Source organism: Phoca vitulina, unplaced genomic scaffold (genome assembly GCF_004348235.1).
Source record: "Phoca vitulina isolate PV1807 unplaced genomic scaffold, GSC_HSeal_1.0 scaffold4, whole genome shotgun sequence".
Classification (NCBI taxonomy): domain Eukaryota; kingdom Metazoa; phylum Chordata; class Mammalia; order Carnivora; family Phocidae; genus Phoca; species Phoca vitulina.
In genome coordinates this window covers 44,677,546-44,695,856 of record NW_022589707.1, presented here as the reverse complement: position 1 = coordinate 44,695,856, position 18,311 = coordinate 44,677,546, and the positions used below count along the sequence as shown (strand labels likewise).

The 18,311-nt window shown below is 39.2% G+C and overlaps 1 protein-coding gene across 1 annotated transcript in view; it reads right to left on the bottom strand.

Moving 5' to 3' along the window:
• The window catches only part of IGF2BP3 (insulin like growth factor 2 mRNA binding protein 3), a 153,062-nt gene that overhangs the window by 34,145 nt on the left and 100,606 nt on the right, over nucleotides 1-18,311 (bottom strand). The window contains exons 4-6 of the mRNA XM_032401939.1: nucleotides 10,772-10,823; nucleotides 10,615-10,678; nucleotides 1,200-1,481 (exon numbers count right to left, since the gene is read on the bottom strand). Of these exons, the coding sequence (XP_032257830.1) occupies nucleotides 1,200-1,481; nucleotides 10,615-10,678; nucleotides 10,772-10,823 (398 nt within the window). The remainder of the gene's footprint in view (nucleotides 1-1,199; nucleotides 1,482-10,614; nucleotides 10,679-10,771; nucleotides 10,824-18,311) is intronic.

Here is an 18,311-nt window from a genome sequence, read left to right as displayed (position 1 = left end):
TAAGCACTGTTCATTTTGGTTCTGCATGAGAAATGAGTCAGCTAGTTCAACACAGGCATGGTCCCTATGATAAATGTGGATATCCTCGTAAGCCTATGGGAACAAACATACATAAGCAAGATACACACAGCAGCATAGTTGTACTTTCAGAAAAAGACTGCTTAATTGCTTGGACCACATAAAATGAAATCATTTTCCTTACTAAATTTAAAAAGCAAAATAAACCACCCTCATCTTTGTAGCTGGGCCAAGCCCATTTCCTTACTCTTTTGCATACAATGACACGGCCACTTCTCCCCAGTGCACTCACTATTCTTCGGGAAATATGGAATATGCTGTCCCAGAGATGTGCCTAGTGCACTTCACAGAACAGGGGTGAAGACAGTTCATTGTTAAGCTTCTTTGGGTCAAAATCTCCACATACAGCCTAAAAGGATGGTTAATAAAGCAGAACAACTAATATATAATTCATTGAAGCTTTTAAATTGATAGAGTATCTTAGACATATTTTAAGGGCATTGAGCATAATTTACATCCAGTCATTTCATTCATTTGACAAATATGAGAGCCTTCTACATACCAGACAATGTGTCGGCACTGGGGCTACTGTCTGTTTATAGCTCCTGCTTTCTACTCCTGCAAAGCTAGCTCCAATGTTTAATGAAGAGTCTTCCATTCCCTTAAAATTTTCATATTGAAACTATCAAACATCCTTAAAAAAGAAAAAGTCAATCTAATTACATGGCTTAATCACAGGGTAAGTTTGGAACATAAGCTGGATGATTTTTTACCGAAATAAAGCAAGACTGAAAATCATCTCTGTACTGGACCCCAGAAAATTACTTCCTAAAAACACTGAAGGGAGGTATCCCTGGGGATGGTGGTGTGGATAGGAGAGCAGAAAACAACCAAGAAGTGGCCCTTTTGTTCATCAGTGCCTCCCCCATCAGAGTGGATTAGGGATCGTTTTCCACTCTTGTGTGCAAATTTGAAGTTCTCTTTGCGATTAAGCTTAAGCCTCAGATTTATATAAAATGAACACTAAGATATCAAATCACAAGGGTTTTCCGGATTCCCAAGTACTGTGCAAGGAAGGATCACAGCCACACTCAGAAGGACACCAAGTACCAGAACAACTTACTCTGTTAAGATTCAAAGGGAAAAATATTAATACCCACTGCAGCCTCACTAATACTCACTTAGACTGAGTCTGTTTGGTAATGTTCCGAATGGTGGCACCTTCTTTTCCTATTATGGCTCCAACAAACTGGGTGGGGACCAGTAGGCGTAGAGGCAAGTCACAAGGTTTCTGCTTGGAGACTGATCCTGGAGACCCCTGCCTCGATGAGCCCCTCTGCCCAAACCCACGGCGACCTCGGGGCTGCTGCAAGGGGTTCTGCTGGGCAGCAGTTTCATCAGGGATGTAGGCCACTTTCAACGTGAAGCTCTCCAACTGGAATCCATTCAGTTTGTCTAATGCTCTGGAAGGTGACAAAGAGCAGAGTATAGGAAGAGAAATCGAGCTCTAGAAACCTTTCAGCAAAGCAATACCCATCTCTTCCACTCAGGATTACTACCTCTGAAACTTCTGAATAAAGCCACTGAACAAGTAGCAAACCCCTAACACATGTAACCCAAACACACACACACACACACACACACACACACACGCATGGAAGAAGAGACCAAGCTTCCAAAGAGAACATATTTACCACCTACCAATGAAAAGTAGAAAATAAAAAAGCTTAATCAAAAGAGTTTGACAAAATGTTACTACCTGTGAGGTTAGGAACAGCTTATGAGTACCCAAACAGCAAGAGAAGTGAGTGGGCAGTCTTTGTCTTGTCTTGTTTTTCCAAATCAGAATGGAAAAGACATTACAAATATGTACCTCCCTCACTTCACCCTCTTAAGAAATAATAAATATTAAAACATTTTAAGAATTTAAGGACAAGTATCCCTAAACCACTCACAGGAGATTCACAGAAGTTAATACTCAAGATAATCAGTCAATAAATTCTCAGTGCCTATTATGAGCAAGTCCCTGAGAAAATAGCAGTCCCTGACCTTGTGGAGTTTATGATCTGATTTGGAGCAGAGAGACAGGGGTGCTGGTGAACCAAAAAGAGCAAATGAAGCTATTTTCTACTTTATCTATCCATCCATCCATGCATCCATTTATCCACCCATCTCTATATTTGGAAAGGAGCTCTACTTTTTTCATCATTTTAAACCTTACTATGGAAAAGTACCCAATCTTTAGCATACACCTCAATTAATTTTCTTAAGGTGAACATGCATATACAGATCCAGAACTAGGACATACCAATGCCCCAGAAGCCCCACCAGGACCTCTTTTCAGTAATTACCCCTCCCCTAGATTTTTTTTTTTTTTACATAATAGATTAATTTTGCCTATTTCAAACTTCTGTATTAATAATTATATATGAGTATACGTTAGGTACTATCATGCCTGGCATCTTCTACTTACGTTTGTAACATTCATCTACATTATTGTGTTCTACATTACCTACATATTTTATAAGTGGATAACTCAACAAAAAATTGATAGAGAAGATATGGCCAAGATTTCAAAAGCACACATAAACACTCCTAAGAATATACACTCCCCAGTACACAACAAAATTAAAAACATATAAAGGCCCCATACTTTTTCTCTAGGGTTATACAAAGTCTTTGCTCAGATTCTGTTCCAATGGGCACTGAGATCAGCTCAGGCAGGGAACGAAAAACAGGCATGAAGTAGTTTCTCTCCAGTTGCTCAGAGTGGTCATTTCTTGTTCACATACTGTTTTCCTTATTTGCAGATTCAGTTTCTGACTTGGATGCAAAGGGGAAAAAAGAGGTAGTTCTAACACTAAAAAGGGCACCATAAGCATGCAATTGGCAGACAGGCCTAGGCAAGTAGACAGGGCATGATGTTCTCAGGACCCCTAATTCTGCCCTCTCTTCTTACTTGAATCCTCTGCTGCATCACTGTCCTACGTGCCTAGAGCACAGAATGAACTCAGATTACAAGACATCCCCACCAAGGAGAAATATACAAGTAACAAGAAATTTCTCTGTCCCCATCATCAACCCCCCAAGACCCTTCCCAAAATCACTGTTAACTGTGAAAATGTCTGCAAACAGACCGGTACTTTCCATACATTTACACATATGTATGTGTTCAGTACCCTGTTTAAAAGCATCATTGAACCTGAAACTAATGTAACATTGTATCAACTATACTCAAATTTTAAAAAACTTTTTAAGAGGTACAAAATTTCAGTTTTAAGTACTATGGATATAATATACAACATATTAACAGTTAACTCTGCTGTTTGGTGTATTTGACAGTTGTTAAGAGAAGATTCTGAACATTCTCATCAGGAAGAAAAATTGTTTCTCTTTTTTTTAATCTATGAGATGACCAAAGTTAACTAGTTTACCTTGGTAATCATTTCATCATATATGTAAGTCAAATCATGATGTACCCCTTAAACTTACAGTGTTTTGTCAATTATTTCTCAATAAAACTGGTAAATAAGAAAAATTATAAATTATACCCACAAATACACATGTATATATTTGAACACAAATATAGAAAAGAACAGTGTGTGGCTTCTCAGTTATCAATAATAGTTCAGTCATTTTTTAATTAAAAATTGCTTTAAGATACCTTAAAAAATAAAAGCATAATTGAGATCTTATTATAAATGTTTCTGGTCTTGCTTCCCCCCGCCCCAAATACAATACATCTTGGGATATTTCTCAGCGATTTCTATTTCAGAGGACGTTCTTTTCTTTCTTTCTTTCTTTTTTTTAAAGATTTATTATTTATTTGAGAGAGAGAGAAAGAGGATGAGCAGGGAGGAGCAGGGGGGAGGGGCAGAGGGAGAAGCAGGCTCCCCGCTGAGCAGGGAGCCCAATGTGGGAGCTCGATCCCAGGACCCTGAGATCATGACCTGAGCTAAAGGCAGACGCTTAACTGACTGAGCCACCCAGGCGTCCTAGACGGCATTCTTTTCTTAAGTTTCACAGGGTGATAGGAGCACACACAGCACCAACTTTTACCAATGCTCTGATACAGAACCTTAGGTTAACACATTGTTCCTTTCTCCTTCTCCTCTTTTTCCTTAAGGAAAATGTGGATTAAGGGCCAAAAAATATTTTGGTTATTTCTCAAAGATGACAGCAGCTGAGAAATTTTGTTAACATTTATGAGGTATACTTATTATAGAAAGCTGGAATTGCACACAAGTTTCAACCAATTAGATATTCATTCAAAGCAACTTTTAACTTTTTCAAAGGCCATGATGAAACAGATCACTGACGGTTCTTTCAAAAGCATAAGGAAAGGGGTGCCTGGGTGGCTCAGTCAATAAGCATCCAACTCTTGATTTTGGCTCAGGTCATGATCTCAGGGTTGTGAGATCAGTTCTGCATTCCACGTCGGGCTCTGTGCTCAGTAGGGAGTCTGCTTCTCTCCCCCTCTCTCTCCCTCTGCCCCTTCCCCCCCAACTCATGCGCACACACGCCTGCACGCTCTTTCTCAAATAAATAAATCTATAAAAAATAAGAAGGAAATAAAAATAAGGAATGCAATAATGAAGGAATCAACTATATCTGTGGGCACAAAGACAATATAGTTTGCTATAATATCCTTTCCCACTATAAATTGAATATTGCTAACTTCAGAAGAATAGTAGTAAAATTTGTGGAGATAAGTCAGTGATGTTACCAAAAAAAGGTAAATAACTTCCTTCTTGAGAGAAAGGACCATACACAGACAGAGACCTCCTCCTCCATGGGGATAAACAGACATGTAAATCACCAGCCGCTTCTAAGCATTCTGAGGCTATCTAAATAAAGTCACACGTGTCCCCAAGAAACAGCTCTCTCAACTTTGCATAAACTCACTTCCAAACTTCGTTGCTTTGCTTTAAAAAAAAAAAAAAAAGATTTTTGAGGGGGGAAGAAAGGTCAGATAGCATGGTGCTTCAGCACCCAGTGCAGAGCCTGGGTCCTCAATGCTCCAGACTCAGACTGCTCCTGTCAGAGCATTCAGCACATACTGTGTATCCCACTGTCTAACTGCCAACTAAGAGTTCTGGAGCCCTCACACCACAGTGCTCCAACCTTGGATACAGATGAAAAGGTACAGGAGTGACCCCACTGCAAACAAAGGCTTCCTCACAATTGGAGACTGTAAGTTTTTTAAATTTTAGGTCAATTACTGTAGCCTTTTTATGCCCAAAGTTTAAAATTCAGTTATGTCATCAGGTGGTCTGCCGAGTTTATGAGGCCAACATTATAATATTTTCACCAAACCTACTGTAAATGCAAGATGTATGATAAACAATTATCATAATTACTCAAAACACATGTGTTTCAGTTCAACGGAACTCAAGGATGTTTATCAAGCAAGCACAACCTCAGGATCCTGTTTTGCATCATTACAAAAGTCTGCTCTGATGCGATTTTAAGAGTCATTCAGAAGGAGGTAAGTAGTTTTGCTAGGGGTAGCACTTAATCACATTGATAAGTTTATCAGCGTAAGTCACAGTGTAGAGCTGAAAGGGCCTTTAGACAGAGAATTAGTAGTTTAACTCAAGGATGAGGAAGAGGGAGGTAAAGAACTGAGGCCCAGAGAAGTTAAACTTATCCAAGAGTAAACACATACAGTTCTGAGTAGTACAAAAGAAGATGGACCAAGGACCAGAATTCTAATCACCTTGAACAATAAGTAGCCAAGTAACCTTGGAAAGGTCGTTTTCTTGTTTGGCTTTAGCCTCCTCACTGACAAAACTAAAAGATTAGATTTATAGTCCCTTTAAACTCTAAAACTCCAGACCTCACTAGTGTATATCACATAGTTCTGAACAAAATGAGGTTTAGCCATTATTGAAAAGTCAAACCATTCTGTTTTCTCCTTGTAGGAAGAATAAGAGGTTAAAAAAAAAAAAAAGAGGTTGAGACATACAATTCTGCCATAATTAGTAAACATCTGGTAATATACCATTGCAGGGATGCAACTTAAGGCAACTATTATGGACAAAGCCCAAATATTTACCTACAAAGGAATTTATTACTAAATTGGTTCTAAAAGCAAAAAAGAAACCTCCAACAACCTAGAAACACAGTAGAGGGCTGGATACATAGAGACTGTGGCAGGAACAAAATATTACACAGAGATTACAAACAGTATAAATACATTAGTGGCAAGACAATCTGCAAAACTCCACAAAATTATCTTTTGTCACTTTTTAAGTTATGACATGGGACAATGTCTACCAAACTTGATGGCAAATATAAATGTTATCTTAAATGGCAAAATGGCAAGAAATCCCACCGTTTTACTGCTTTATCAGTCATTTCTTTTTCCAGAATAAATCTTCTATCTACATAATTGTCAAAGTTTAGGGGTCAATTTCCTCCCCCTTAGCCATCAGTCACATTGTTTCAAACACTTCTTCAAATGGATGTAAAAGCATCTGCAATGCTAGCTTCAAACTATAAATAGACTGTATTCCTATTCCGTAATAAAAACATCAACATCAGAAGTAAGAACCCTAAAGAAAAGGAAGTATAAGAACTACAGAAATGCCTACAAATTCTGAAGGGTTATTTCTGTCACACATGACAAACCTTCCAATGAGTAATGTCTGTCTTTGCGTCATCTAAGCGTCCCCAGAGAACAGAGGAAACAGGGAATCCAGAGACCCAAGCCTCTCTTGCTCCGAGACACAAGAAATACTGAAATACGGACTTCTGTTTTTAATGATTTTTTTAAAGTTTTCATCATTGTTACCCATTTTATTATTTTAACAAATTAGTAATTCAAGACTTACGATTAAAACTAATGTATGTATTTCCTAGCAATGTATGCATTATTAACCTTTGATTTTTCTTAGCCAGAAGGTGGCAGGAATTTCCACGTTAAATTCTAGAGACAGCCTTACTGAAGAATCTTCTTAAAAGTGGCATTCATAGATCTGTAAGTAACAAAGAGGCAGCCACAAATGTTTTTAAACCAGGACCTGATCTCCTCAGTATCGGTGGCCAGTCATGATCTGAAATGAAGTATACTATATAATAAATAATAGGGTATTAGCAGCAGTAATGAAAAATGTTAGGAAAATGCGTAATAGCTGCTACCTTTAGAGCTCTTACTACCTTTTAGGTATTATCACAAGTGTTTTGGAGGCATTACGTGAGTTTCTCTGAACAGTTTCATGAGCTAAGGACTATAATTACTTCCATTTTACAAGATGGGGGTGAACTAAATTAGATTCATCTGGCCAGAGTCACAGTGAGAAAAGTGGTGGCGCAGAGTCCATTCCATGGAACTGGACTCTGGAATATAGTCTCCACCCTCTTCTCCCACCTGTGCAAGCACATCCCAGTTCTGTGCACTCTCGGGTAATACAGATGCTAAGCAAAGAAGTCAAATGAGATTATCGATTCCGCTCTCATTACCTGAAGGCGTGAACTTTGGATGGCTGCCAAGGAAAGGGTGTGGAGAAATCACATCAGGCTAGTGTAGGCAGCAGACGGTCATACTGGAGCCCAGAGAGCAGGCAACCAGGCTTCAGGGGAGCAAGTCCTAGAGGGACCAATCTTCCCCAGCTCAACCCACTTCAAGCTGCTGTAGAAGCAACCCAGAAACAGAGGGTTGAAGGTGAGGTCCTCTTTACTGGGTGTCTATGTGTCAGGCCACTTGATAAGACCATTTTCTATAAGTATGTGTGTACATGCATGAATATATTTGTTTGTCAACCCTCATTTTGCAGCTGAGAAAACTGAAAATCAGAGAGGTCAGGGTTACAGTCAGAGCTATCTGACTCCAGAGTCCATGCTTTCTCCACTACATCCAATGCCTCTCAAAATAAGTTCTCCTCACAGAACAAGAATGTACTCCACATCTTTTTTAAAAACTTACTAGAGAACTTTAATGGACAATTTTCATAACATGGTTTCACAAAAAACCAGTCCATAACATGGTTTCAGTCCATAACATGGTTTTTTTCCCCACTTTTTAAGTCTACTAACTTTCTCTGAATATGCCATTATTTTCTAATTCTCTTAGATTTCAGGAATTCTTGAGGGGGAGAAACCCCAATATGCTTATAAGGAAACTCAACTTGGGCAGGAATTGATCCCCCTCCATTACTCTCTGTCACCCCAGGGACACACATCCTTGAGGATAGTGACTTTGCCTTTAAATTCACTGGCATCTTTTGGTCAATAGTTGATAATCAATAAGTGCTGGCTGATTAACTATTAGAATAAGGGATATGATGACTATTTCCCTCACTGAAATGCCCAATATATTTGTTCAGGTTACCTAATTTATTAAATTACGATTTCCTAACAGTCTTTGGGATCAACAGGATCCTGCCAATTTCTATCAACCACTAGCAAGTACCTTTAGACTAAAATGTCCCTGCATTCACATTGCTGTCACGTTAGGATTAATGTCCATAGTAACTGTGCCTTGACAAGCCAGTCTACACCTCCTGTGCTTGTACTCTTCTTAACCGGTTGGAATACTTTTTTTAAGAGGGAGGGGAATGCTAAATGTGCCTGTCCCTACTTAAATTCCTCTATGTTTCTTCAAAGCTACATAAGTTTGTCTCCTTATAACTGACTGTTGAATTAAGTATTTCCCCCTTTACCTAGCCTCACATAAGTTTTCAAATAGACAACTAGGACAGGCCTCTATCTCCAAATATCTTTGGGTTTAACATGTTATCTCATATTTTCCATCTAACAGAGAGTTGACTCTACTTAAATACTCTTTAAGTATTCATTAAAGATCTTTGTAGAGACTGAAATACAGAAGATAAAATGGAGCCCTCTATTCTTACCGCCCTCACTTTGATGCCCCAATCTACTTTCCTGTATTTCCCCTTACACGATATGGTTGAAGAAAAGGTGGTTGTTTTTTTTTAAAGCCAGTTTTACAACTTATACCACAATTTCTATAATATCCAAACACCTCATATAAGCTTAAATTTTTTCAAATGAAGATACAAACAGAGGGAAAAATAGTGTGCTTTTAAACATATTCAAAGTTTCATGTTAAAACATTAAAAGTGAATCCCATTAAGTCTCATCTAGGAGAAAAAAAATGAAATTAACATAATTAGTTACTACTTTTTACCCACTAGATCAGCAAAGTTTGATGAAGCCCCATGTTAGGGAGAATAAAGAGAAACAGACTCACAGTGCTGATGGGAATTTGAAGTATTTCAATCTCCATGAAGGATAATTTGCCAGTATCCAACAAAAAAGAAAGCAGATACATCTAGACTTAGCAAATCTAATTCTAGTAATTTAACCTATAGCCATGTTCACATACATGCAAAATGACATGAAAAAAGGGATTCACTGCAGCATTGTTCATAACTGCTAGAATCTTAAAACAACTTAATATCCAATCTGGGACTAAGTAAGTCATTGCATATCCATACAAATTCTATGCAACTCTAAGAAATGTATTTCCATGTACGAAACAGTCAAATGTGAGGGTATCATGTGTATGAAGAGGAGGAAATATACACACATTTGTCTTCTGTGTAGTTATCTCCAAGGAAGGGAACAAAGTAACTGGGGACAATACTGGGAGGAAGATTTACATCTTTGTGCCTCTAAAAATTCGAACCATGTTAGTATTACCAATTTAAAAAATAAGTTCCATTTATGCTGTGCAAATTTCCATCTCCTTCCCAGCCCTACCTTTCCTTTCATGGTCCTTCCCTGAATGGGTACTGCCTTTGTAACCTAGCTCTATTCCCACCCTTGCAGCTGGTTTCACCTTTCCCTTTTAGGGCTCAGGGTCAGCGAGCACGGTAATGGTTTTTCCTCTCACCTTTTCACACGCAGAGGACAGGCAGTCTGCTCCTGCCTGTACTGTATCTAGAGGTAGTTAAGACTTCCATGGTCTACGGACACTCAGCACGCTGCTATAGGCACCTTGCAGCATGCCATTCCTCCGTGTTTGTGTTTGAGGAGCTCTGTTCAAGGCAGTATTTGTGACATCCTCATCTAGTCTAGTGCTCAGTCAGTTCATTAGATCACTCCCAAGCCTACAGAATTATCTTTTCATCTGTGAAGTTCTTCCTGTCACCTGCATTGCAATCTATTTTTCAAATCTAAAGACAAATTACATTGATCCAATGTCTGCACACTCCTATACTTAATAGTAATCATTAGAAAAATCAGTGACCAAGAAAACTTACCCTGGTGTTACCTTAACACATGATCAACTTACCAGCTTTACATAAAATAGCAATACTGTATATAACATACCGATAAGAAAAAAAAATTCTTTATATAATTTGGCAAGGATATCCAGGCCCAGAGCTTTTTGCAAATAGGATGTAATTCAGCTTCACACTATGTCACTCTATTATTGGCATTAAAGACATATTAAAAATGTAATAAATCTTTACCAAGGCTGATTCTTATTTGACATTCAAACTTAAAAAGAATTGCAGGGTCAAACTTCGCAAAATAAAACTTATTTCTGCTACCCAACCGCCCAAAATATAAGCACTATACTTAACCTAGTTATTACGTATAGATTAAAAGTTCCAAACTGCTTACTGTCTAGCTTGATCCTTACTGGAATAGGTTACATTTACGACTGCAGTTTCCGAGTCAGTGTTCACTAGAGGAAGAGAAAAGTGAAGAGAAAAAAATGTTAGTTTTCTTTCTATTTCCTTCCTTCTACAAATTTGAAAGCAATTGAGAAGACATGTACCTTGCTCACAGCTTTCCACCACTCCATACTGGACTAGTAAACTATCCAGCACCTATCAGGAGGGCGAGAAAAAATTACAGATTTTCAGTTTCCCAAGTTATTAACAAGGGCAGAAATATGTTTTAAAATCACAAAGTAATTGTGATGGAAATGAGCCAAAAAAAAAATTTACTGGGGTTTTAGGACTACAAAAGCAAAGGAAGAGTACCATAAAGAGCACACAGTGGGATTCTCTCTCTCCTGCCTGTTCCCAGATCTGACTTTAAGCTCACTTGCTATGGCTAACCAAGAAGTTAAGTGGCTCAGCAAAGTATTCAAAACCACAGTCGCCTGATTCCTGAAGCTGGAGGAGAAAGAACCATGTATTTCTCATACGTATATCAACACATCATCATATGAGATAAGGCCCCAAGTCAAGTTTTATCTTAAAGTGTTCCTTTTCAAAGAACTTCCTTTCACAGCTATTATGGGCAAATCAGAACAGACTATTCTCAAGGCAGACTGGCAAAATGAAAAGAATAGTTGCTTTTCTACCCGGAGTCTTAAGTTGAAGATTAACCTAACTGACCTGAAATTAATTTAACACTGTTGGAAAATGTACAATTTGAAACGGTCTGTTTTTACCATCTTTCCTGCAGCTGCATTATTATTACACTGTGCATGTTTTTCTAAAGAGAAGCTGTTAAAACAGTAAATTCTTTTATAGTATAAACTGCAGATGTACATCTCATGGTCTCATCAGTATAAACCAAATTCAACTGTCCCTAGTTTCCAAGAACTGTAAAGCTTTTCTTGAAAAGTAAAACAAGTTTTTATTAATTTATAGTGAACCACTTACTCAACAATTTAATTGCAAAATTAAAGGACAATTCCTTGAGAATGTTTTCTGCCCCCAAGAACACAGTAAACCATTAAGGAACATTAGATTTTTTTGTTGTTGTTAATTCCCTACTAAACTTTAAAGCAATTTCTTCAAAACAAACATTTATCTCATGTGGTATCTTTCAGGCATTTATTTTGTTTACTGATTTAAGTTTGAAATTTATAGCAAGGTTTGTCTGGGGATGCACTTTAATATTTTTCCCCATTTTAAATAGGGCTAATACCTATTTGTGGATGGAATGGTTACCTATTTTTATACTGCAGTTTTGATGTGGTAGTGGTAGAGAAGGGGTGTAGGGAGTAGGGATAAATGCCAATATTAAATAAACACCACTGCTGATTCTTCCTAAAAGCAATTTGCTCAGTAATACATTAGTCTCCACATAGCTCATACCACCTTAACTTGTACTACTGTACATATATACACACACACTTATGTGTAAATATACATACATATACACAGGCATTAAATAAGTGATAGAATTTAACTTAAAAAATCAAGGAAATGTACATCAGAATTTTCACTGCATATATTGTAGAAAGCTTAGTATTTTCGTAACAAAATTGCTTGAGGGCACCTTGCTGGCTCAGTTGGTAGAGTACGTAACTCTTGATCTCAGGGTCTTAAGTCTGAACCCCACGTTGGCTGTAGAGTTTACGAAAGAAACTGCCCCCCCAAAAAAACAAAAAAACTGCTTGTAGTTATACCATCTATTGCTAATAATAAATGCCATTGGTTGTCAATGATTTCGTGTGTAAAATCTCTAGAAAAGTAATTAGAAACTACGATTCTATACACTAAAAAGGCGAATTTTACTGTATGTAAACTGTACTTAAATAAACCTGATTCTAAATAAAACAAAACCAAAACACTGTAATCCTAAAAACAAACAAAAAAAACAGGTCCAGCATCAATCTTGATACCTAGTTAAGAATCAAGTTAACACCACAACCTGAGGGGTTTTATCTAGACACCAAAGATGAATTTCAATGGGTCTCTGAGGTCTTAATTCAAATTTTATGCACAAACTTTGGGGATCATCACAACTGAGAGACAGAGGAAGGACTGTTAATAGCCCCATCCAATTCCCAAATCTCAAAAGGGTTTCCAACCCCCGATAATTAAGCAGTGCTATAGTAACCAGTTTTCCTTTAGTCTATTAGGCAGGCATTTGTCTCAAGGTGCTATGTCAAACAGGACTACCAAACTGTATCATATGCCACTCCAACCCACTCAACTCTCCAAGAGTAACTACAACTTAACCCTAAGTAAGTTCGGACATTTTGATTCATCCTGCATTAATTAGGAAGACAAACATTCCTGTTATCTGTCAGTTAACCACCCACTGCCCTGGGCTCGGGTCTCTTTTCAGTTGCTAGAACATCTTGTAGTTTCTACCTCTCCCATCTATTTCCGCTACACATGTTTTAAATTAAACAGCTTTGTTTGAAGGTAAAAAGTAAAATAAAAACTTCCATTGGGGGCGCCTGGGTGGCTCGGTCATTGGGCGTCTGCCTTCGGCTTAGGTCGTGATCCTGGGGTCCTGGGATCGGGCCCCACATCGGGCTCCCTGCTGGGTGGGAAGCCTGCTTCTCCCTCTGCCACTCCCCCTGCTTGTGTTCCCTCTCTCGCTGTGTCTCTCTCTTCAAGTAAATTAAAAAAAAAAAACTTCCATTGCATATTTCCAACATTTCCATAAATCTCTTCATTCTCAATCCTAAATGAATTTATTTTACTCAAGCCACAAAGGAAACATTTCTCTATGCGTCACTAAGTTTTAAATTCCAACTGGAGGGGAAAGAAGGCATCAAAGCAAATTAAAGCCTCAGAGGAAATGTCTTGGTGGAATGTCCCTTTTTTATATATTTAGGACTTAAAAATCTCAAATATTCAGGCTGTATTTTAAAAAAAGTTCATTCACGTATAGAAATAGCACCTCACAATAAATGCCAGGATTATCATTGTCCTTCACATAGCTGTGGAGGAGAATTAAGATAATTTGTAACTGGATAGAGTGGAAACAATCTAGGGTGAGGAATGGATAGACAAATGTGGTATAGCCATACAACTGAATATTATTTGGCCATAAAAAGGAATGAACTACTAACATAGGCTACATGAATCAATGTTGAAACGTTAAGTCAAAGAAGCCAATCACCAAAAAAAAACAAGAACAAGGCTCCTGGGTGGCTCAGTTGGTTAAGCGACTGCCTTCAGCTCAGGTCATGATCCTGGAGTCCCGGGATCGAGTCCCGCATCGGACTCCCTGCTCAGCAGGGAGTCTGCTTCTCCCTCTGACCCTTCCCCCTCTTGTGCTCTATCTCATTCTCTCTCTCAAATAAATAAATAAAATCTTAAAAAAAAAAACAAAAAACAAAAAAACAAAAACATGTTAAGTGATTCCGTTAGTAGGCAATGTCCAGAAAAGAGAAATCTATAAAGACCGAAAGTAAATTAGTGGTTGCATAGGGCTGGTGAATGGGAATACAGGGGGATAGCTGAAGAGGCTTTTTTTTTGAGATGATAAAGTCAATAAACATCGGCTGTGGTGATGGGTACACATATCTGTTACACTAAAAGACAATGAATCATACACTGTAAATGGGTGAATTGTATTTCCATAAAGCTGTTAAGAGTAACTAAGATTGGGGCGCCTGGATGGCTCATTTGGTTAAGGTCTGCCTTTGGCTCAGGTCATGGTCCCAGGGTCCTGGGATCGAGCCCCAGGTGAGCTCCCTGCTCAGCAGGGAGTCTGCTTCTCCCTCTCCCTCCTGCTCCCTCTCTAATAAATAAAATCTTTAAAAAAAAAAAAAAAAAAGAGTAACTAATAACTAAGGTCAGTATTACTTAATAATGGCCTAGGATTTTTTTTAGCCTTGAAGAGCTACTGTAATACAATGAACTGCACAAAATTTGATCAGTCCCGCCATTATGTACACTCTCCTGAGGCCACCACCATAATCAAGCTAAGTTTCTTCATGCCCCTCTTCAACTTAGTAGGCTGGTTTATTCATACACAGAACATCGAAATAAAGGTAACTGGAAAACTCTTTGTGCCTTGGACAAGATCAGACTTCCTCTGCCACAGCAGACCACCTCCACCACCACCACCCCTGACCCCAACCAAACGAGCTGGAGGTCAGAGGTGCCCTTATGGGCATTATGCGTAATTCATGCTCTGCAGATAAACTTTCTGCTAACTGCTGATTCTTTATACCCACTGCTCATGAGGTCCCATCACCTCTGAACTAGCTGAACTGAGGGTCTGACTGACATCTTGCCTCCAGTCCACCACCCCATCCTGTCACTCTTCTGCTAAAAGTTACTACTCCTCAGTGACTTCAAATAACTGACAGAAATTGTCACAAGTTCAACGTGGTGGTGGAGATCATCAATGATCTGGTACTGCCTACCTCTTCCATCCCTTCAATATACTTCCCACACACCTAATGCTCCAGTCACACCCTCAAGACTGGGTAAAGCACCCCTTGTCTCCATAGTACCTGAGCTCACCTAATCCTAGAAATGAAAGCAATGTCATTTTATAATCTCTTCACTGATCTTTATTCTCCCACTAGACTAGTCATAATTAACCATAGCGATGTGATTGTCAAGTGTGTCACAAATAATCTATTCCTAATGGTTACAATGGCTTCCACACTTAAGAAAACTTATAGTACACATACAATAATAGAATCCAAGTCCTTCTTATGTGCCGCGAGCGTTTCAGAAGCTGATGGGACAGTGCTGGATATTACAATCTTGTGTGCTCTTTTCTTAAAGTGCCTCTGGAAATGCCCCTCCACCTTTATGCCCCTCCGCCACACAGAGCTCCACTTGTCTCTAAACTTATAAAGAAAGAGACCATAGCTTTCTTACCTGAGAACCATACACTCAGCTCAATGAGGAGCAACAACAAAAACTAAAGGGTTAAAAGGAAGCCACCAAACACTTTTTGTCCTAAGAGCGAAGGAAACTAATTCCAGGTTCCTTTACAAGTCCAAAGTGATATAAGTGAACAGGTATTCATCATGAATTTATATGAAAAAGATGTAAAAGTGTACAGTCACAAGCATTATAAGAACCAGTTACGTTAAAATTCAAAGCAGGATATTTAATGCTCTCTTGCCCCAACACACACTTTACCAAAATACAAACACGTGGACACACCCCCACACAATAATAAACGTTCCAAACACTAAAACCACACTCAGACTCTGGGGAGGGGTTACCAGAAAGAAGCGGGGTTTTTCTGGGGGGGGAGGGGGGAAGTTACTCTCTCAGGGCCCTTATTTCCATAGTTCTGGAGGCCGGAAGTCCAAAATCAAGGTGTCAGCTGGGCCCTGCTCCCTCTGTAGGGTCCAAGGAAGAATCCTTCCCTGCCTCTTGCAGCGTCTGGTTGCTGTTGGCAATCCTTGCTGTTCCCGAGCCTGCAGCTGCACCACTCCACTCTCTGCCCCCACTGGCACATGGCCTCCCCCACCCCTCTGTATCTGGGTCTCTGTCTCTGCATCTGAATCTGCCTCTCCTTTCTCATATAAAGATATCAGCCATTGGACCTAGGACCCACTCTAATCCCGTATGACATCATCTTAATTTGATTACATCTACAAAGACCCAATTTCCTTTTACTTTTTTTGGGGGGGGGGTGGGGGGTGTTAGTGTAAATTCATTTAATTAATATATAATGTATAACTGGTTTCAAAGGTAGAGGTAATTCATCAGTTGTATATAACACCCAGTGCTCATTACATGACGTGCCCTCCTTTATGTCCATCACCCCGTTACCCCATCCCCCCAACCCCCTCCCCTCCAAGAAAGAAGTTATTTTTTACTATTCCCCATTTCAAAAAGAACAAGGAGGAAAAACCTCCACAAAATCAACTTTGGAGAGCCAGGTATGTAGAGATAAAGGGAACTTCCTTCAAATACAGCTTAACACATTTTAGAGAAACAGGAACCCACTTGTTCTTTATGGATAAAAATCATTCCAGGAATTTTATTCTTTTACATCATCTATGAGAAGACTAGCTATATTAACAAAGAACAACTCTATATTGCAGGCCTCAATAAGCATTTGTAATACTGGTACAAAATTCAGATAAAAAAAAAATTTAAAGAAATATCCAACTTAGGGGCGCCTGGGTGGCTCAGTCGGTAAGCGTCTGCCTTCGGCTCAGGTCATGATCCCAGGGTCCTGGGATCGAGCCCCGCATCGGGCTCCCTGCTCAGCGGGAAGCCTGCTTATCCCTCTCTCACTCCCCGTGCTTGTGTTCCTTCTCTTGCTGTGTCTCTCTCTGTCAAATAAATAAATAAAATCTTAAAAAAAAATTAAAAAAAAAAAAAAAAAAAGAAATATCCAACTTAATGAAGAGTTCCCTGAAGTGTGATCACCATAAGTATTTGAGTAACAAACGATTTTCTCACACCAAACTCCATATACGATTTCAACTCGAGAAGGCCAACATACACAGACCAGATCTTTGACAACCTCACAAGCCAGGTGGCACATCATCTTTATCACTGATAACACCCAGAGGGCATCTCAGCCTCCATCATCCCACATGAATGTTTCAGTGTTAGAGGTGCATAGAGTAAAGCCTCGCAACTTCCTAGCCAGACTCCACTTCCAAGTTAGATCCTCTAACATGGGGAGGAGATAATAATTTAGGATTTTATAAAATCACGTGATGGAGCAACTAAAAGAGAACAGTCCGGGTTACCATGCACGCACACAGGCCTCAAAGTCACAGAAGGCAAGCCTCAGGAGCTCCTGCCGGGAGAAACTTTATGATCGACATCCATGCCCAAACCCAACGCTGTGTCCATTTGTCCCGTTACTGCCTTTTTTAGTCAGTAGTGATAACTTCTAGAGTTACAAATGCCAGAAGCCTTGCTCATTTAAGCCTCGAAAATTTCACCTTTAACCCCATGAAGCTCAATAAAAGTCCACCTACACATTGCTCTGGGCCTACCCATTGCGCTCTCTTCTGCCATGCCAGACCCAGCCTCCATCACCTCTCTCCGCGCTACTGCAAAATGCTCCTAGGTTGTCTCCCCGTATTCATTTCTGCTTCCGATTATTTGTTCTCAGACAGCAAGACTTACATTGTCAGTGTGCTAGCTACTGGCTACGTGTGGCTACTGGGCACCTGAAAGGTGGCTAATCCACATTTGGAATGTGCTTAAATGTAAAACAAACACCAGGGGTGCCTGGGTGGCTCAGTCCAACTCTTGATCTCAGTTCAGGTCTTGATCTCAGGGTGGTGAGTTCAAGCCCTGCATTGGGCTCCATGCTGGGTGTGGAGCCTACTTAAAAAATAAATAAATAAACACCAGATTTTGAAGGCTTAGTACAAAATATATAAAATCCCATTTTTAAAATATTGATTACATGTTAAAACTGTAATATTTTGGATATATTAGGTTAAGTAAATTACTATTAAAATTCATTTTCACCTCTTTTTTTATTTTCTTAACATGGCTACTAGACAATTTTTAATTGTGTAAGTGGCCTGCATTTTCTTTCTACTGGACCATGCTAAGTTGGACTGATTTTTTAAAAGCTGAGCTAATCAACTTACACCCTATGATAAACTCTAAGAGCTTCCCTTTGTATTTGGGAAAGGATCCAAAGTCCCTAACAAGTGCCCTGAA